Source organism: Osmerus eperlanus, chromosome 2 (assembly GCF_963692335.1).
Source record: "Osmerus eperlanus chromosome 2, fOsmEpe2.1, whole genome shotgun sequence".
NCBI classification, from domain to species: Eukaryota; Metazoa; Chordata; class Actinopteri; order Osmeriformes; family Osmeridae; genus Osmerus; species Osmerus eperlanus.
The window spans coordinates 4,446,109-4,467,365 of NC_085019.1; the positions used below are offsets into that span (position 1 = coordinate 4,446,109).

Consider the following 21,257-nt stretch of genomic DNA (forward strand, 5'->3'; position numbering starts at 1 on the left):
CCTGTCTGCTGGGCGTCTTCCTCTCAGTGGCAGCTTCCCCTCAGATCATCTCCCCTTCCTCCACGCATGAGTTGCACTTGGCCGGCGTGGAAAAAAAATGTGGACTGGATCTCGCCTCTCTTTTCCCCGACACTTTGAAGTCTGAAGTGTGATTGCTCTTGGATTGTGGCTGCTTTCCCTTGAAGGTTTTGACATGAAAAGCAGGCTCTGCTCTCAGGTTTATCCTCTGGCCAGTGATCCAGGACTAAACCAATCAGCCTCCTCACTGTGGGATCCTGTTACCAGAGAGAGTGATTCTCCAAGCATAGGGGCTTCCTCAGCTAGGAAACAAACAGCCCTTTGTCTTCTCTATGTCACGAACACATTAAACCCAAGGTGATTCAATTGTGTCAATTGGTACTATGGGATTCAAAGTTGGTGTTGGTTCATGTAAGAAAATACCCCCTGGAAGCAACTAGTGATCAGACGTTCTTCATCTAATTGTTCAGATGTGAAGTGAGATTGTTGACTTTTGTGATTTTGTGAAATTATGAAGAAAAATGAACTCAGTAATTTCAGCTCAGATTAACCCTATCTGATGAGCGTGATGCTATGACATGTCATTAATCGCAGAAGCACAAGTGACAACCCTTAAGCTTTACGTCTATCTCATTAAATATTGATCTTATCAGTGTTCATTTTTATTCCAGACCGCAAATTATACTAGACAGATTTACTTTCCCATGACACTGTAACTAACGATAATCATCCATCTTCACATGACATGTGGCGGAACCTCTGTTTTATGAGCTTAAGTGCCATTCTAATGGATGATTATTAATTATATTGTGCATTGTTCAACCGTCTATGTCATCTAAGGTCCTGTTCGAACACATTCACTCTTTCATGTGATAGACGAAACTGTTTCAAAAGTCCTTCAAGAAAAAATACAACAATTTGACACATGCAAAGTATACCTTTTATACGGTTGTCTATGACCTATACAAGTCATTGCCAATCAAACTGTCTCAAAGGAAGCTCAATCTGAAAAGGCAGTCCACAATGTTTCTTGTCCACTCACTTAAGATTTTTTGTTCTCTTTTTACTTCTTAATCAGATGGATACACGCTTAGACAAGTCCTTTTCAAACTAAAACCACTAATGGAAAATGGGCACATCGTAGGTGGGTTTTCTAAACCCATGGAGTTTCGACCCTTCTGTTAAAGGCTGGCTAATGACACTATGATTGTGGTTTAAGCCTGTTGTGGATTTCAGATTCTGTCATGTGATCCAGGGAACTAGGAATACCTGAGAGGCTCATCTAGGCGGGTGTTAACCACTGCTATTGTTGTCCTAATGCCCCCTTCAATTACCCACAAGCAGCTCATTTGTTCACAAGTCCCTAACCGATGGCTGACACCCCCCCACTGGTTTTTCACCAATTTCTTCCATGATTATCTGGATCAATGGGCATTAGCAGCATCAGGGACAAACCAAACACAGCAGGAGGAGGATCTACTTTTAGACGTGCCAGAAATCCCTCTGTTTACCTGTGTGCCAGGGACCAGAGGAGATGGCTATTCAGTCAGCTACCCTACCACACACAGTGTTTGTTTAGCCACCACTCAAACTAGACACTTTTAATCTATTATGCCTTTTTGTTGGGATTAGCGAAGCCAAGAAATGACAGGGACTGCCAGAAAATAGATGCCCCCTTGTTATACACACACACACACACATGCATAGATACTGCACAGATACTTTCAATGTTTGCATATTGACCTCTTCATTATCTGTGCACAGGCTTATCTTTTGTGTTTGGACAGGTGCAGATGAAAACGCTACAGGTGAGACAGGTTCTTTCTTCATTGGTTTTGTGTGGAACGACTAACCAGTGATTCATTCCGGCCTGGTGTTTGAGCTTGGCTGAAACCAGCTGTCTCAAGCTAAGGTTTTGGTCTGATCAAAGCCGGTTTGACTCACCAGTTAGCAGTGACAATGATGACAGTGCTGTACTTTTGCCGCCGTCTGATCCGAAAAGCAGCTAGACAGATGTGTTGTCAAGCAATATGTATTTCCGTATTAATTGACACACCTGTGTTACAGTCACATAGAGGGTGCTCATGATGAACCATCAGAGATCCTTCAACACTCAACCACAGCTGGGTCCCTTGAGAAAGGTGTGGATTACGTTTCTTATGAATTTTCACAAGTATTGTCTATGTGTGTCTAGAAGTAAAGACTCTGTTAATCACATTTGTACATCAAAAACGATGTATGAGGTTTTCACTGTATATGTGTTACTATAACAGAGTGTGATCTCCACAGATTGTTGAAATACAGGTATATATGACCATTATGGGTGTAAACATTTATTAGGAACTTTTCTATGATTGGCCCAGTGTCTACTGGCATGATCACAAATAATCAAATGACACTTCAGAACTAGATTAATGATTTTCTTGTGGCTGCAATAAAGTATCATCTTTCTAAGGTTATCGGAAACAAACAACAGCAGTTATTTATCCAAGTGATATTGAATACACCCCAAATTCCAGTAGAGGCTTATCTGTGAAAGTTAACTCTTTTCAAAGCCCAGACGTTTCCTGACCCACAACCATTGTCAGTGAACTCTGTTCCCAGTTGAGCTCTAAGAAGCAATCTATTTGTACAGGTGATCTCATCTCAGATTGGAGACAATCAGGCAAATTCTCAGTAATCATGTTGTCTTAATTTGGGCACAAACAGTCTTTAATCTAGAAAGAAGAAACATGAATACCAACTACTTTCTTTGAAATATTTGTGTTTGCATATTTGTTCTATATGTGGACCATGGCTTCATTACCAGCACTTGCAACAAGATGGGTACAATAAGAGAAAAAAAGTCTGAAACTAATTTATGTTCAGTAAATGAGCTTGCGAATTTATGTCAATTTGGCAGTATAATTTGCATGAACGTGTTTACTATGCAGATGAAGGGTTTGCCGTTGTGTGCCTGATCTACAACTATCCATTTTCATTGATTCATGTCCATTTTAAAAGTAATTAGTTCATATCATACTTGACAAGTACTTAAGACAGTAAGACAGGCAAACATATGTAACATTTGTATCTCTACGTGATTTACTGAATGTTCTAGGTGTCTGTGTGAACAGTTTTTATCTTTTATTTTTTCCACACCTCGATGTCTAATCCATCACACTGATTGCAATTTCAGAAGCTAAAAGGTGTCTTAACTTGTCCTAGGTAAACATTAGGCACACAACATGTCCAAGATAAGCAGAGCACATTAAGAGGGGAGGGGTATAGTATAAGTAGTTGGCAGAACATTCTTGGGAGTTGGGATTAAGTGTGATTGAGGACATTGTGGATAGTGGTTTAATGAATGTTAGTTTGTTTCTAAAATAGCAATCAACCACAAGATTAATTTCCATTCAACTTTTTTTATATTGTGAGTCAAACTAAAATGCGGCTCTAAATGACCTGTGTACCAATCACAATCCAGAAAATGATGATAAAAAATATAGAACAAGCTATACAAAACGTTTACATTCCTCATCAACATCATGTGCCATCAATCAACGTTGTGAAACGGTCTAGGCCGGATTCCTGAGACTCAGTGTGTTTCTGAAGCCCTGCCCTGTCTCTTCAACATTGAGTCATGTGACAGAGGAAGGAGGGGAAAGGTAGCAGAGATCCACTCTAGGCTAAGGTGAGACTCAGCCACTACTGAGTCCAGTCCTCACTTACCTCTTCGCACACCCCCTGCATCTCATCTGAGCTGCTGGTTATTCAACTCCAGAGTCTCACACAACCTGGATTAGCTGTCATTTTAAAGCTTAACTAGAGCATCTCGGCTCCTTTTTGTCTTTGACTCCGAACCTTCTGAGGTGTTTCACCATTCCATCAGCATCATCACTATGATGCAACTTCATCACTTGACTTTATTTTGAGGCAGAATCACCTCCAGAGGGGTTCGTTCAGGAGTTGTGTGAAGAGCTCCTGAGATCTTCATAGTTTCGGAGCCCAGTTGTAGAATTCACTTTTGATTTGACCGGATTGAATTGTGTGGACTCCTCAAAGAGCTGGGATATGTTTGGCCCTGGACAATTGGTGTCAACTCTCCTACCTGCAGTTTTTCACTCCTCTGCAGCTCAATTCTTCCCTGCCTTCCCCACTAGATTGGGCTCCCCTCCTCAGATCCTGTTCCCAGGGCCCCTGATTAGCTACGAGTCCCTGAGGAGTTACCTACAGCCGGAGCCATGCAAGGAGGCTCTGCTTCTGGCTACACAAGCAGCAAGGATGTGCCACCTTACAGAGACCATGGGTAAGCTCTACCTCTAAGAATGTTGGTTACTGCAAGGCTGAGTGTATGGGAACCAACGTCATTACATTTTGTGGATGTAATTTTTGTCACAATGTGCTTTGAATTTGAAAAATGTAATTGTTTTTAGTGAACTCCATTCTGCAAGACATTCGTTGAGCACCATCTGATGGCCATGCAAATATTTAGATTGGCTAACAGCTTGCAACTAACAATCAATTATCAAGCAAGCACAGTTAAAATGGAACTAATGAACGCTGCGCTAATTATCCAATCTAGAGCCATTAGTTCCTTGTCACCCGTTGGCAATTGTGTAATTGTTGGTTGTGCTATGCTTTCCAGATGAACAGAGGCCAGTGAAGCAGCGTCGTGCTCGAGCCAACTACAGCAGCTGGCAGCTGGAGGAGCTGGAGAAGGCCTTTGAGACCACCCACTACCCTGATGTGTTCATGAGGGAAGCCCTGGCCCTGAGACTGGACCTCATAGAGGCCAGAGTACAGGTGAAATCCTCCTGACACACTCCATCCATTTAGGAACGCAGATGGAACATCATAAAGAATGTGGACTCGCATTCAGCACTAGGAACACACTGTACACACTGCTTGATTTCATCTCTCTTGCACTAAAACTGCATTTATTTAATTTGTCCACAGGTGTGGTTTCAAAACCGCCGAGCTAAGATGCGGAGGCAGCTAAAACTGCAATGTCAGCTGGGAGAGCCGTTTTCTAAGAAGGACAATGAAGAGGTAGAAGACAAGTCCAACCAGATCTCCCAGGAGCCAGAGAGCTCTGACAGCGAGCCCAGAAGGAAGGAGAAAGGCAGCTACCCCTGGACTGAAGTCCCCAGTGCTGTGGTGATCCTGCCTGCCCACAGACTTGCCCAGGAATGGGAGGGCATGGAGGGGCCCAGTCCGGAAGTGTTCCGCTCCTGCAGCATTGCTAAGCTGCGGGCAAAGGCCAGAGAGCATGAGGCTGAGATCCACAGCACTGTGGCCAAGTCAGGCGGGGAGAGACAAACACATACACGGGACACTGATGACAGAGAGAGTGACTGATCTGCATGACCCCAAACACGATTCTAATTATGAGCCACTGTCTGGGTGTCAGAATGTAAGTTAATCACATTTTTAGCCTGTGTATAAGGTGATTTAGAATGCGCAGCTGGTGCTGAAACCACAAAAGTGCCTTTATCACAGCAAATTTCAAAGTGTAAATCTAATCCCAGGAGTGTTTATGTTACTCGCTGTATGTTTTTCTAGGTCCACTCTCACGAGATGGACCCATGAGCGCTGGTGTTAAATGAACACCAGCGCGAGTGAGTTTCCTGTACAGACATTAATTCCTGATTACACTTTCATAGGCATTTGTTTTTCATGTGGCCATCTCTTTACCTGGTGTCTAAAAGCTCTTGTGATAGCCAAAGGATCAAGGTAAAACTGAAAGAGGAAACGCTCTGATGAATTCTCAATGATCTCACCGATGACAAGGCCATCTGTGAGCTATCCTGTTACGGTTGCTATGGACGGAGGAGCAGGATGTCTGCATGCCGCCACAAGCCCTCAAAGGAAACAATGGAAATGGACTGAGAAATGGCTGCACTCTGTGACAAGGACACTCTATAGACAACACAGCAGACACATGCTGTTGTTGTTTTCCTGTAAGAGATGAACTCCTAAACAAACTGAAATGTACTACTGTTTTTTTGGGCGATTAACATTGTTGGGATTTACATCATGTCTATGCAATCTTTAGTTAGACAGCGAAACGGTTTAACAGAGTCCGCATGTTGGGATTATCTCTCACATTATTTGGGGAAATTAAAAGAGTAGCTTTCCAGAGACAGCACATCCTTGTAAATCTGTTTTTTTTACGGCCAAGCTCATGTCCAACAGCCAGGTCGAGTGGAGTGGAGAATGTGATATAACCCACATGTCAGGGTCATTTGAAAATCAGTCAGCAAGTACATATGCACAAAAACAGCAGCTTGCTTCGTACTATAATGGAATAGAGTATTAGTAGTTGGAGAGGTCAAAACCAATCCAGACAAATACATTTCCATAGCCTTACTGTGCACCCCTTTGACAATGAGAATGCCTTTTTCCCTAACTGTATCATAACAATCTTCAGACCACAGAATTGTTTGTGCTTCCCAGTATTACTTTATACTCAACAGCTATACTGTAGCTTCCACTTTAATATTGATTAGATGAAAATGTATTGTATTGCTAAACAAATGTTTTGTTTGTAGAGTTATGCATTTGGGGATAATGGGATGATTACATAATTCTGCACCAAATAAATGTTTTATGTTTCCTTGTGCCATCTCTTCAGTTGATGGTCAGCTTCTCTCTGGTCCCAATCAAATTTCAGACGCTTAAGTTTTTCTCCAGTACAGCACTAATTAGAGACTGCCTCAAGTCACAGACTGTTTGATAAGATAGTTGGCTTTGGGTCAAATTTTAAACCACCTTTTAAAATGGGTCAGTCTATCTAGAACATACCCAAAGTAGGTTAGTGGTAACAGTGTCTTCAACCATTGTACAACCTTCAGTAGATCCTATTCATAAATTACCATTATTTAAATTGATTTACACACACACTAATGCATGTTACAAAACAACATCCAAGCTTTGTGCTTTGTTTGCATAGTAGTGTTGCCTGTCACTGTTTCACTTTGGCCATTAAACTTTGCTGTCATGACAAAATCTTTATCCCACACATATTACCTAGCATTGTCTGATCTTTGCTCATATTTCTAAAATATTTGAGTGCAATCACAGCACATTTATACCATTAAAAAAAAATCCTATATCACTGGTGGAGTAAAATAATGGGCGTTCAAGTTCGTGAACTCCAAACCCCACCCCCTCGCGTGAGGATATAAGACCTTTTCAGGTGCCACATTAGTATCTGACTGCTGTAGTTGACAGATGGACGAACAACTTTAAGTGGTCTGTTTTTAAACAATATCGTCAAGGCTAAGAGAAACACCAACTTAATTATCCTCCTCGTGATTCAAACTAGAATATAGTACCTCAAAGCGGGCTTCGCAGTTCAGGGTTCTAACTTTGCTACTGTCCTCGTGTTACTTCACTGACCAAACAAAACACGTTCGGAAGGATGGCCGCTATCAAAGCACTCGAACAGTGGTGCAAAATCCAATGTGAGGGGTACCGAGATGTTGCTATAACCAACATGACAACTTCATTCAAAAATGGAATGGCGTTCTGTGCACTTTTACACAAATTCCGACCGGATCTCATGTAAGAATGGTGTTGACAATTATATTTTTTACAAAAATACTGTTTGGCTTAGATATTCAACCTCCTTAATAGAAACGATAGAGCAATTTTGCACAGTAATTTGTTTGCTGAAATTGAAAGTGCACCTGAAATCAATTTATTTCTTAGCCTGTAGTATGCAATGGACAGTATCACGAGTATATTCGAGTATACATTTATAAATGTGTTTTTCATTTCATGAGTTGGCAATTTACATGCTGAATATATTATCAAATAGTATGGCTAATATTCCACGTTGAACAATGGTGGCGGGAATCCCCCACTCAGCATCCTTTATGGTGATGATGTCATGGCCACACAGTCTATGTATAAATATAATAAGCAGAGTTAAATATCAAATAGGGAGTCAAATAACATAATACTGAAGCAGTATTGTTATTTAATTAACCAGCTTTTAGTAATATTTTTTTAAACATAATTATGAATGTTGCCTTTATTTCTCAAAAACCCATAAATATGCATTTGTAGTCATGAGAACCTGTTTTCCTAATTCCAGAGACTTTGATTCCCTCAGTAAGGATGATGTTTTCGAGAACAACAACTTGGTAAGTTGATGAGGCAGCATTTATTTTACCAACCACGGAGAAGAACATTGTATTTGAGCAGGAAGTTAGATGCCAAACTATTTAACAGGATCTTGTTGAACTAGATGGCCACATTACCAGGAAGCTAGTTGGTTTATGTCTAAACTGATTACATTGTTTATATGCCCACAGCCCTCTGCAGCTGTAAGTATTCTATTCGTTGGTGACTTGGCCAATATGATGAACTGAAAATAGCTGTAGGGAGTTGGTTATTCTGGTGCTTAGAACACATCTTGAGGGATCCTGCGTGTATGACTGCAAACTGTCGCTGTATTATATACATTAGCCACTGTACTTTATAGCCATTTTTACATATACAGCAATTGACCAACATGGTGATGAAGGCTTTGGTTTCTGTTTTATGTTAACAATGCTGTGGCGGTGTTTGTACCAGAGCCATTTTTGAATGCATTAAAACTCACAAGGCAGAACAGAATGTGGTCTAAATTCAGATGACACAAAGGTAACACTTGCTGTTTCCTGACAAAAACATGACAACCAACAGTTGCATGTCACATAAGAGTTGCCTTGGTTAATGTTTAACATCTCTTTAACTCTTCTATAATTGAAATATTCATGAGGAGCATGTTTACTAGACCGGCACAGTTGACCCTATTTTTACAGTTACCCCCTCCATTTCCTTTAAGCAAGGATGCGTGCAATGAATGACAGAACCAGAATGACTCACACAGAGCATCTGGTCCATTATTTTAGGGTAATTTTTTCCCCCAATTTCCACAGTTTGAGGATAAATCGACTCAGTGTGCTATAGATCTTCTTGATAGTTGTGCGTCTCCCCCTCAGTGTCCCCTAAGAACCTGAGCTCAGGAGAGGCTCTCCAGAGTATTTATTATGAATGAGGTGTACTATCATCCCAGGCTACTTGATCCCAACAATAAAGGTTCATTTACAAACATTGGATAGTAAAGTGACACTTCCAAGTACGATTGTGTCAGGTATTGTGTTGGTATTTTTAAGACAACAACTGGACCTTTGTTTAAAGTACATATTAGATTGGTTTCCCTCTTGAGCAATTGGATGATCACATGTTAATGGAGGAAGACATGGTTATGTACAGCTCCTGTTCTGCCTCTGAGGTAATCTCACACATGCACAACACCTCCTTTATATTTTATGAACTTGTGTTCCCCAGTCTGTCATGTGTCCTGTTTCTCAGAGACTTTTTATCATTAGAGAGCCTTGTGTTGCTTTTTTCTTCTCCTTTACATCGCTGGTCTCTTCCTTTTTTAGTTTAGACAGAGGAAGAACAGGCCTATCTCACCGATGCATATTTGGTTTGACCTCCTTTTCCTTTGCTGTGACATTGGTGGATTTGCCTTTTCTGCCAAGCTGTCCTGTAGATTTTAATGAGCACATCCAGGTTGATCCTAAACAATGCCCCGTTATCCTCCTGCCTCCGTCCTCTCTCCAGGCCCGAGTGTGCACAGGATGTGTGCTATTTATTATTCAGCCCCTGTTCAGACTTTCCCAGCATTGGGCCACAGTACGCTGCTTGCTGGACATTCTCTATTTATAGTAGCTACTTTTGTTCTAGCTTGTTCACTGTGAAATAGGGTAGCTGTTTTGCATATAAAAAAACCCAGATACATATTTGTATTCACAGCCATCAAGAAAAGTGATTAGCCAAATATCTTTCGTTCGAAAGTAAAGGCCTAGTCAGAAATATTGTTCTGTGTTACTCGCATTTCCCCCATCTTAATTATTGTTAGATCTATATGGGTTCAGAATCGCTCAAAATCGGTTCTGTTCAAATCTTTATTTCCTCACCAGGCCTTCCAGATTGCAGAAGATCAGTTGGGGATCCCTGCGCTGCTGGATGCAGAGGACATGGTTGCCCTGAGGATCCCAGACAGGCTGAGTATCCTCACATACGTGTCCCAGTACCACAACTACTTCCGCGGACGATCCCCCAGTGAGACATAACATTTAGGTTCTATTCATTTAGCTGGTTCTTTTTATCCGAATGGACGGATTCATTTGGGCTAGTTCTATTCAACGACAAACTTAACCAAGCAGAGTTATTCTTTAAATCTGTTAACCGTGTCTGCTTTCCCAGCCGGGGGTGTAGGTGGGGTGAAGAGGCCAGCAGAGGGCTCAAAGGAGGAGCCGTCTGAAAAGAAGAATATCCCTGTGGTCGCCAAATCCTTTGTGTCTAAAACGGCCATAGAGAACCGTCCACCTCCCAGTCTCAACGCTGAAACCTCGCCAGAGTTACCTAGGACGGCTGATAAGGTTGGTTATTATTGTTTGGTTTTAATCTCGATGCTGTCTAAGACATACTCACAGTATATGCAGGTTTGCGAATCTATTTGGTTCAATCGGTTTGTTTTTGCATGTACATGTAACAGAATACATACTCCTCTTCTGTTTCTCATCCCTTCACAGAAGACAGTTCTGGTTGAGAACTCTAATAAGACAGGCACTCTCAATAGCAAGTGTGTTGCGTGCAAGAGCCATGTCCACTTGGTCCAAAGGCATTTTGTTGAAGGGAAGCTGTATCACCGCAGCTGCTTCAAGTAAGTCCAAACCACCTTGATCAAATGGCAGTGCTAATGTCAATAAATTGTGTTAAAGCTGCATGTTAAACCTTCAAACCAGGTGCAGTGAATGCTCAAACATCCTTCTCACTGGGGCCTATAAAGTGGGGAAAGAGCCAGGCAGCTTCATATGTAATGCCCACCAGAGCACCCAGATCGTCAGTGAGCCTCCTGTGGCTGGGATCAGAACCGGGCCTGCCGGCTCTGTAGAGCGGCCCACAACGGACATCAGCACAGCCCGCCCTGCCCCACGCCACTCCTCTGTGCTGTCCTCCACTCAGGCTTTTGTTCCGAAGCCGGTGGATACCAGCCCAGCTCCCCAGCCCTGGACTGCCTCAGCCCAGAGGACCCAGGCAGCCCGACAGAAGTTCTTCCAGTCTGCTGCCCCGGAAGCCCCCCCTATCGGGACCAAGCTGCCATTCTCCAGAGACGTCCCTGCAGGGGAGAGGGTGTCCATGAGTCCTAAGGAGCAGAACAGCAGGACAACCTCAATGGTTGGCAGGAAACTGTCAGAGGATAACCGCAACAATAATAACTCGTGCCCGTTTGTCGTCAGATCATCTCAAAGGAGGTGAGGAACAGAAGTTCAGTAGAACTTTAATGACACTAGCTACCACTGCTGAGTATCTTAACAGTTCAGCTTGATCTATATCACTTGTCTGATGTAGATTCTGAAATCTTTGATAACTTTAATAACAGTTGTTTCCTTAGGTTTGGAGAGGAGCCATACTCGGCTGACAGACTGGCTAAATGTAGCCAAGACACAGCAGGACAGCAAGCGACCCAGCCAGTTAATAACTACACCCACAACAAGGAAACACTTTGGCAAAAATCCATCAACAAAGCAAGCTCCGGACCAACAGCTATATCTGTGAACACCAAAGGCAAGATCTCTCAAATTCCAGTTACTTTTTTTTTTCCTTTCCGTTACTAATTTTATTAAATGATTATCTGTCCGTACAGAGGCCCCTATTGACTGGCGGTCCAACCTCAGGTCTGTTAAGAATGGACCAGAAATGCAGTAAGTAATCACTGGCAGTTTTTCCATTAACCCAGTCACTTTAGACCACGCAAGGGGAAGCGGGCTCAGTCACCTGGGTGTAAAGTGCCTGATATATTTGGTCCAAAGAGCTGACAGGTGGGCTTCTCATATTCACTCTGCAGCAGACCGATTCATCCCACGTCGCCCATCTCTGTAATTGTTGACTGGCTCAGAGTGCAGCCGCTAGCCCTCTCTCCCATCTACTCAAGCCCCAGGGAATACTACGCCTGACATTAGCCCTAGTGCCTTGTTAGATAGTTACTGAGTTCCCCTGATGAGCCCTCCAGTCATTCCCACTTCCATCATTTCAGTGTCATGAGAGGTGAGGTTTTGTGTTCTATTGATGTCTGTACTTCTTTCTTAAATGTAAAATGATATTATTCAGAAGAGATCCATTTACTTACTGTGGTTGAGGTTTATTCCTTATTAATTTAAAATTATTACCGTCCAGGATCCCATGCTCTTCTGAAGGTCAGTCAATCAGCCTTAAGAAACCTAAGTCTGAAGTCCCCTCCACTACTGTTACCAACAAGGCCGTAAAGCCTCCCTCTCGCCTGCCACCCACGGCCCCCACCAGCTCTCCTCCGGCTGTGCCTGCTGGTTACTCAGCTCCCTCTTCCCAGCTGCTTCAACAAGGCTCTGGAGGACCAGGTAAGACCTTTGCAAAACCATAAGTTGAACGTCGTTTACATTTCTTATTGTCATCAAAATGTTATTGTTGTTCAAATCCTCGCTTTTCAGGTACTACAAATGGCAACTATCCAACTACCAGCTCCTCTTTCTGTTCCCCCATGGGCTCTCCTCCCCTTGTCCCTGTCTGGCACAGACCTCCCTCCTCTCGGCAGCCTCAGCACCGTGGAGGAGAATCAGGTAATGCCAAGACCTCCAACTGTATTTTGTTATCTATTTCTGTGGGAAAGTCTGTATTTACCATATTTGGAGTTAATCATATTAATTGACATTGTCAGGTGAAAAGAATGGGAGCTTGTCACCTACTCAATCCCCCTCCTGTTTGCCAACTATGCAGTCCATCGGCTCTCCTCCAACCAATTACAGAAGACTCCTTACCACCTCTGGTTAGACTGAGCTTTGAGTTTTATCACAAATCCCAGATGCCTTAATCATTATGTGGATGAATTTAAATTGTACTATTTTATGAGTAATGGATTAATTTAAAATAAAACATGGCAACAGTCTTATGAGACAATGACGCCTCAAAACAGCCATAGAAGGTCTTATTAATCCTGTTTTACCGACCTCTTAGGTTCTAAAAATGGAAAGCGTTTGTCACTCACAAACGCCTCCGGGTCTGAAATGAGGTCACCCTTAGTAAGTTTAATTTCTCATGCGTAAACAGTCCCTCCTAAATGTTCATGTTTTCTTTCGTTTTGGATGTACGTCAGTTATAGGATTCAAACTTTTGTCACTCATTCCTGTGTTTTTGTTCAGAGCCAAAATCATCACATTCCCATGGATGACATTGTGAAGGAGCTGAATGGGATTGAGGACAGTTTGAGTGATCTGGAGAGGGAGGGAGTGGAGATGGAGAAGAATCTCCGCACCTGTGAGGAAGGTACTTAGGATATTTTCCTTCACCAACCTTTCCTTACCTACTGTAATGCACACAAATACACCCACTGTGAGATTGTTTCGTATATGGGTTTTCCCAGAAACCAGTTGAACACCTTTTTGAGGATGTACCCGACTATCAAGGACTCAAGTGTCAAATGCATCTGCACACTGTTATGGCCCCAAATGTCTATACGTGCACTTACTACTGAATCATTTAACACTCATTCTACAGAAGTCAATTTCCAAATGAACTTTTAAATTGAACATCGTGTTGAAGTCATACTTATCGGCCCTCCAATTTCAGCAGTCACGTTCCTCCTCTACTCCAGTGAGTGTGTCTTGGTGTACAGTTGTTCACGATGAGGCTGCTCTCCCACTGGGCCTGTATGGGACGCACACACAACCACTGCCTTGAGGGGAGAGGAGGGCCAGCCCACAGCTTCCATCTCCAGTAGCTATAAGCAAAAGAAGCATGTTGTACCCACAGGGAAGCCTCCTGCCTTATACTCCTCCTCTCTGGAATTGGAGAGGTGGGGGTGGTACGAAAGGAGTGGTGTGGAGCCCACATCCCCTGAGACAGGCTACAGAGTAGGAGTAAGGAGGCCTGATTGCTCTGCTCAAGGTCACCGCGGTTGGGGCACAGTAATATCCTGCAGTCCACAGCTGCCCTTCCTTGTCCAAACCTCACACCTGTCTTGCTGATAGTAGGCAGTGGAAGTTAATGGGACCCTCTCAGTCCCTGGCCAGACTAGTCTGCACCGTAATCTAATGAATATGTGGTGGTTGTTCGTGAACAGGCCTTAGGCAGAAATAAATGATTGTGTTGAACTGGGACATTGTAATGCATTGTGTTCCAACTCAACACAGTGATGCTATTTTGGAAATGTGGTAGTTGGCATAGGATACAAGTGTTTTTCATGCATGTTTGGGGCTCAATCAGCATCTCTTTTCAGAGGGTAACGGGGACATCTTGATGGATCCTTTGATGGTCGACTGGTTCAACTTAATCCGAAAGAAGCAGATGTATATTAGGAGGGAGTCAGAGCTTGTGTACATGTAAGTCCTTCTCTTGTTTACTGTAAAGTATACTCCAAATGTCGATTCATCACACAACCTACCCGTAACTTGGGGGGATGGTGACAGCTAAGTGGAAGAGCGTGTGGATTAAAGTGTTGCTAAATGATTTGATTAAAACGCGTTGTTTTGCAGAGTAAAGACCCAGGATCTGGAGGAGCAGCAGCCAGGGGTGGAGCTGGAGCTTCGGAGGCTGTTAGAGAAACCAGGTTAGAGGCTCCAGGTTTTGTCCAAGGGGGAGGCCCTTCTATACAAGGATAATAATAAGCTTTATGTATATTGCACCTTTTTTAAATAAGAAATGCACCTGAAAGGGCTTCACAATAGAGAAATTAAATTCCCAGTGCTTTTCAAAATGATTAAGTTATAGAATGCCATAAAATTGAAATGAAGTTAAGAAACGGAATGTAAAATACAAAGACATAAAAATGAACATTTACAAATTCACTACTCACTTCTTCGCTTGTACAACTGAGATCGGCAGTTGGGTACAGTGGCTCCCCTGTCTGACAGATATCTGGGTGTTCCTGGCAGATCATTTGAAGTCCAGAGAGGAGTGCTGGCAGGAGCGTAGGCTGATGGAGAGACTGGTGGACATTGTGAATGGAAGAAATGCCATCGTGGAGGGGCTAGACAAGGACAGGCGGAGGTAGGGTGCATTTATATCTTGATGACTGAAGCCCTGTTGCATTTGGAGGGAAATGACGTGTGCTGTAGATTTGGTAGTCTGGATGGTCACAATGGAAGGAAGTATTAACGTAATCATTCATATCAGGTGCTACATTCTGGAATATTGTCTAATCAAAAAAAAAAATATATATATATATATACAATTTTAGGGAAGAAGAGGAGGATCAGCAATTGAATGAAATGATGCAGAGTCTTGGTGAGTGTATATACTTGCCACAAACGGATGTTTCATGTAGCAGATTTAGTACCTAAATTAATATGTCCACATTTGTTTGTGGTTGACAGGAGTTAGGAAATCAAAAAACAAGAGGAAGTCTTCAGTTTCTAAGTTGTTCAGACGAAGAAGTAAAAAGACAGCCACGGAGTGATCATTAGGGGAAGAGTGTTCACTGTAGGATCTACAACACAAGTATGTTTATGTCCTGTGTTTGTAACGTTTTAAACACCTGTATTTATGAAAGTGCACTGGGTGTAGTGGAACTTGTACTGTATCACGTGTCAATGGTGGGAAAACATATTGGTAAAGCACAGGATGCTGAGTTTTTAATATTGTTAAACATCTGAGCACATTTGTCAACATTAGTTTAATGATGTATATCACTTTGGTGTTTTGTGTTCAATGTTCGATTACGTTTAAGCTTCAGAATCACTTTTGTTTGATGTTTCAGTTGAATTATTCATAGTTGAGGCACTGGAATTGACTGATGGGTTCTTCCACATTTATCATCTGTTTTTGTTCCTTTTTGAGTCACATTTCATCAGATGTTAAATTGTATTATACACTTTTGTGGTTCTTTACTATTTCTCACACATGTTACTTAGGTTTAGTCAGTTTATTCCAAAGTTGGTTTTGTCCAAGGAATGCGTCTTTGCTTTGATTTATGAATATCTATTTAATTATTTCAAATTTAAATTCTGATACTTGTGAATCCTTTGTTCTTACCTACTATATTTAAGTTTTTGATTTTGACTCCTTCTAAATGGATGTTTGACCCCCCCAAAAAACTGTTGATCTTCTGTTAAATGGTTTTATCTGCACATTTAATTTAAAAACAGAATATAGTAAGCGGCATCCAGTGGCACTAACTGCGATGTTAAACCAGACTGTAAGTTAACGCTCATGCTGTAGGTGGCAGCGTGGGCTTAGTGTCCAAAAACCTGACAATCCAATTTGCCATAGTACAGACAGTTAATTAATTTGCTAATTTTATAAATGCAGCAAAATGTTCTAGTCTGCTGATGCAATAATGTTATATGAAAGCGGATTATGTAGAGCAATAGCTTATGGCTATGCAAGGCTTATAAACTATAGGTTGTATTGAGCTATTTATCTAAACTTTTTTTATCTTAACACCTGGTTTAATTAAACATGGGTATAACAATGTATCTACGATAGTTTTTTTTTAACCTGTTTCATTATTGCTCTTTTAAAATGTATGACACGCATAGTCACACATGAACAAATGTCTGTTTGTGAGAATTTCAGGCAAATCAAGTGACGTTTTCAAGTAGATGGAATGTTGAACGAATGTCTGTACAGTGTGTATTTATTGTGTTTTTAAATTAAATTACTTTTTGAAGTTTTAATAAATTATTTTAACAAGGCTTTGGATGTTCCATATACAGTATTCTTGTTTTTAGTTTCAGTTAAAAATGATCTGCTTGCACGTTGTTAGAATGTTCTAGCTAATGTAGTACACAGCAAAAAAAAATGTTTTAACTACGCATGACCTGTATCTCATTCTCACTTTCTCCCTGTTCAGAAAGTACACTGGACCTGCGGTGTTGGACTTCCTTCTTACACTCTCAAAACCCAGCAATGATGATACACAGAACTAAGCCCATTTTTATGTGGGTTTTAGGAAAAGCATCAAGATCATTTCCACACGTCAATATATTGCAGCTACTTAGAAACTGCATATCACCAATTTAAGATGCATGAAATTGTGATCATGAACTTGGAACACCATCTTTCTAGCTGAGTAGAGCTGAGGATGATACTGCTGCAAAATGTCATGCGTGATGTGGGTGACAGTCAAGACTGAATACGTGTGATATTAGAGTTAATTAAAGCTTTGCGCCCCATCTACTGCGAATGCTTGCGCTTCTGCAATTAAGAATCACAGGCGAGGGCTTAGTGTCAGGGGGGTGTCTAATACATGGTTTTAACAGGAATGGGACCTGATTTGCCAAGCTCCTAGCGACAAGCATTAACAACAGCCTGAAATTAGAGGGACATTAATATTCATAAGTAAAACAATTCATCCTGTGAATGTGATGAAATGAAGTCCTCGGAGGTGAGCTCTCATGTCCACATTCCCATCGTCCATCAAAATATGCCATTACCCACTTCATCTTTATAGAAGGGATGCAGGATTGTACAGCCTTTCCCAGCATTTAGCTATTTAAATGTCCTTTTCCTAAGATTAGTCGGAACATTCTGAAATCGTTCACACAGTAGATCTTGTAAAATAAATATCAATATATATATATTTTTTTTTTTTATAAATTGCCTTTATTGATTTTTTGTTTTGTCATCAAGTACATAACTGCATGAGTAGGTCCATTTGATATCATTCTCCAAATATTAACTTTTGGTTTAAACTTTCCACTGTGTGTGTGTGTGTCATCTCATTTACAGTGCCAGTCTCTGCCACTAGCCTGTAATTATGATCCTCGAGGTAATTTTATCAGGCTCATTAGCTCTGATGAGTAAACGAGAAGCGTGCCACTAATTTATTGGCCATCCAGGCTGGAGACTTAATTCTCATCAGAGAGATCATAATATTTGTACAGAGACAGACATACACTCAGAGTTAGTAGGCAATAATATGACGCTGAAAGGGGAGACTTTTGTTAAATCACACAATTATTACACTCTTAATAGTGGACTAACTTCTAATAATTGAGTGTGCTAAAATTATCTGTTTGAGCACAGTAATGTGATAAAATGCGACCACCATCACATCACATTCATTTGATATGGGATTTAAGCATTATTGTTCCGGTGTGAGAATGCCATTATACATTGGGACACTGTTTTAAACTAGATTCTAATTGAACAACTCTGAAAATAGAAAGGCATTGCTTTGCTCTGTGCTTCATTTTTTTTCTTTTCACTTTTCTGTATCAGAGAATGTTTTGAGAGAGCGGCATAAATATGCTCACAATTTCAGAGTGTAGAAATTTGCATTGAGGGGAAATTATGCATGCTGGCTACTGGAAATGAAATGTATAAAGTGCATGACTGGTAGACTTGACAAGTGCAGCTTTCATCCATCTCAAATGAATAATTTTCACTTCCCTTAAACATCCCTAATCCAACCATGTTATCAGCAGGCATGCAGGATTCCGCCTGACTTTCTACTCAACGGCACAGCAACTTTTAACTTAGCTGAGGTTCTGCAGTGCAGTTGCTTACCACATGGTCTTAGAGACTCTCACTCTTATCCTTTCCTGCTGGTTTTGTAGATCAGTAAAATTCTTTCACAACACAATATATACATAAAATAAGTCTTAAAAGATGGCAGAATGTCTCACTCTACCCTCCCTCTGCACTGGCTCTGTGGATAACTTACAGCATTGTATTTCACCTCCTATTCACATGGGCAGACAACCCAGAGGATGGTACAGTATCCACAGAAACCTATTCTGCCATGTGCTTGCTGGCCTACATGTGGACAAAAACGTTGGCATTCTGAGCCTCAGATTTGTTCAAAAGAAAGGCAGAATGTGATATTGATGTTCAACTGCACTATGCTTCTTCAGACCAAGCCATTTATTTTTTGTGATATGTGGGTTACTGGTCAAAATCCTACATTACTGTTAGTTTTTTATCATAGGGAAAAAGCAAACCACACATGTAAAGTACAATTATAGGCTACAATAAAGATGGCTCCCATTGTATTATGTACCGTAAATTATGCAGTATTAATACAGTATGTGTTTAGTATGATGATAAACAATTAAGTGGGTAATTGTTGTTTACACTGTATAAGCCCTGAGATACCCTCTAATGGGAAGGGTTGTCTGTTGCTGTCTACATTTTCAGTATCCAGTTTCACACAGCTCCCAGTTTGAGATAAGAATATTAACCTCATCAATTTCAGGTAACTTTCAACGCTTTAACATCTTGTCTTAAAGACCTACGTGTTAGCAGGAGTCTCAGCCCTGGCATTTAGTGACATTTTAAGCCTTTTAACAGAATCCAGACAGGGATTTGCACGTTCCTTAAAAGGAAAATAATTTCTATCCTCCTTTTTTGGAAAAATGTGGATAGAAGGATTAAATTCAACAGATATTTCTATGTAGTGGAAGTAAAACAATGTTCACCATACTGCTAATAATTTACTTCCCTATGTAGCAGATAAAGGTACGTCTTATTTATGTTTTCTCACTTTTTAACGTTTGTAAGGTCAGAGGTCGTCATACTGGCACTGCGCTTCTGTGTGTACACCTCTAAACCCTATGATATGATATCACCTGTTACCTTCGGCACACTTCCAGGCTGAACCTACAAGATCCACTGACCCCTCTGAATCCCTGCGAGTGTCACCAGCCCAAGCCTTTCTTCCATCCAAAAATGGTATGACACATTTTTCTGTCATAAGGGTTTGCTACATTGTAACTCAGCTTTTGAATGACAGTTAAGAACACAAAAGCGCCTCTTGACTGTGGCATGGAGTGTGGAGTGTGTCTGTGTTTGCCTATGTGTGTGATGGCTGCTGTGTAGTGGAGACTGGCTCTGTTCTCTCTGTGGGCAGACTGCTTTGATGCTCTGCCTCTCTTATCTCATGCCTGGCAAGGTTAATGAAGTGGTGGCGCTTTTGGAAGAAGTAGAAATGGGATGAGTAGCAAAGACCAGAAGAAGCTTGGAGATGAAACGTCCGACTCTGAGCGTCTGTAAGTGGCAATTTTGGTGAATTACATAGACAATAAGAGGGAGGTTGTCATCCTCTTAAACACAACAGTAGTGCATATCAGGAATGGTTGATTGCATCTCTTAAAGCCTAGTTCATCTGAAATTACATTAGCATTTAGGCCTCGGATGTAATATGATCTGTCACACATCTCCTTTTAAACATGTTTATGTTGCCTTCCATCGTTTAGCAAAAGGGTTTGGCATTCTTACTTATATCAGTGTTGTTGATCACAGTTTTGTGTTTCAATGCTCTGAGTAACTGAGTTGTTTTCAGTTTCAGACTGCCCCTATCTCTTGACCTACTTGTCTAGAGACGCATTTGACCAGTTTCAATAGGACATTCTCAAGAGCAATTGGAGGCCTATTATCTTTTCCAGGTGCAGCAGGTCTCACTTAAGTGAAAGAGATGGCTCATTTCATTTGTGAAAAAGTCTCTTGGAGCTTGGCTATTGGGCAAAGCTTAAACAAAGGGCAGGAATTGCACTCTAATATGAATATAATAACAGGTGATGTACTGCTAATGCTTCTTGGCCCTAAGCGTTTTGTTTTTTTAATATTTCAATACCCTTTGCATCTAAAACAGCTAATGGGTAAACAGGAATGAATCAGAGAAATGAAACAGGTCTACATGCCAATGAATTAGCATATAGATGAGTTCATCTTATACAAATAGTGCCCTTTTGCCCAATACTCTTTGCACTGAAGAAAATATCACATATGTAAAGTGTTGGGAGAAAATGTAAATTAATCCATTTCAATCATCATTCAATCTAATATGAACTTTTCCTAATTTATTCTACATTGCTCCAGTGTTCGAAATGATTGAGAACACAGACAAATTATTATCTGACCAAGTTTAATTGTTTTTAGTTTATATAGTAACACAGAGACACAGAGGGCAAGAAATTGTCTTGGATAACAAATAATGTCTTGGATCCTGAACATTGTACGTAATAAACATGGGTGCAGTGTAGTGAAGTGTTCAATGTCTTCCTTTCAATGTGTCCATATTTAATTCAATTACACACAATGCATCTACAAACTGCACAAGGAGGTAAGGGGTAACCTGTTGGGCCTGTAACCAGACCTAAACCCTTACACACAAACCTGCTCTAACTACACAAGTGGAAAGCATTAAACACCAACACTATTGGAAAACCAAGAGTTCTGATACTATGATTTGTAATTTCAGAAAGCTGTTTTCTCTGTCA

The 21,257-nt window shown here is 41.1% G+C and overlaps 2 protein-coding genes across 2 annotated transcripts; both read left to right on the forward strand.

Annotated features, from left to right (window-relative positions):
• Positions 1 to 4,071: 4,071 nt before the first annotated feature.
• Positions 4,072 to 6,448, forward strand: si:dkey-43p13.5 (paired mesoderm homeobox protein 2). The gene is made up of 3 exons (XM_062482817.1): positions 4,072 to 4,306; positions 4,646 to 4,803; positions 4,957 to 6,448. The coding sequence occupies exons 1-3, from the start codon at positions 4,072 to 4,074 to the stop codon at positions 5,356 to 5,358; spliced, it is 795 nt and encodes a 264-aa protein (XP_062338801.1). The 3' UTR covers positions 5,359 to 6,448.
• A 712-nt stretch (positions 6,449 to 7,160) lies between these two features.
• On the forward strand, positions 7,161 to 15,966 carry micall2a (mical-like 2a). The gene is made up of 18 exons (XM_062447575.1): positions 7,161 to 7,566; positions 8,102 to 8,150; positions 9,981 to 10,122; positions 10,267 to 10,442; positions 10,596 to 10,726; positions 10,809 to 11,318; positions 11,459 to 11,631; positions 11,711 to 11,768; positions 12,241 to 12,440; positions 12,531 to 12,659; positions 12,758 to 12,865; positions 13,054 to 13,118; positions 13,239 to 13,362; positions 14,315 to 14,417; positions 14,571 to 14,644; positions 14,970 to 15,084; positions 15,275 to 15,321; positions 15,411 to 15,966. Exons 1-18 carry the CDS (start codon positions 7,424 to 7,426, stop codon positions 15,491 to 15,493), a joined length of 2,430 nt encoding a protein of 809 aa, XP_062303559.1. The 5' UTR covers positions 7,161 to 7,423; the 3' UTR covers positions 15,494 to 15,966.
• The last annotated feature ends 5,291 nt before the right edge of the window (positions 15,967 to 21,257 follow it).

Coding starts and splice junctions, on each gene's coding strand:
- micall2a (XM_062447575.1), top strand. CDS start 7,424: ATGGCCGCTATCAAAGCACTCGAACAGTGGTGCAAAATCCAATGTGAG. Junction 10,123..10,266: donor CTTCCGCGGACGATCCCCCA/GTGAGACATAAC, acceptor CTGCTTTCCCAG/CCGGGGGTGTAGGTGGGGTG. Junction 11,769..12,240: donor AAGAATGGACCAGAAATGCA/GTAAGTAATCAC, acceptor ATTACCGTCCAG/GATCCCATGCTCTTCTGAAG.
- si:dkey-43p13.5 (XM_062482817.1), top strand. CDS start 4,072: ATGTTTGGCCCTGGACAATTGGTGTCAACTCTCCTACCTGCAGTTTTT. Junction 4,307..4,645: donor CCACCTTACAGAGACCATGG/GTAAGCTCTACC, acceptor TATGCTTTCCAG/ATGAACAGAGGCCAGTGAAG. Junction 4,804..4,956: donor TCATAGAGGCCAGAGTACAG/GTGAAATCCTCC, acceptor ATTTGTCCACAG/GTGTGGTTTCAAAACCGCCG.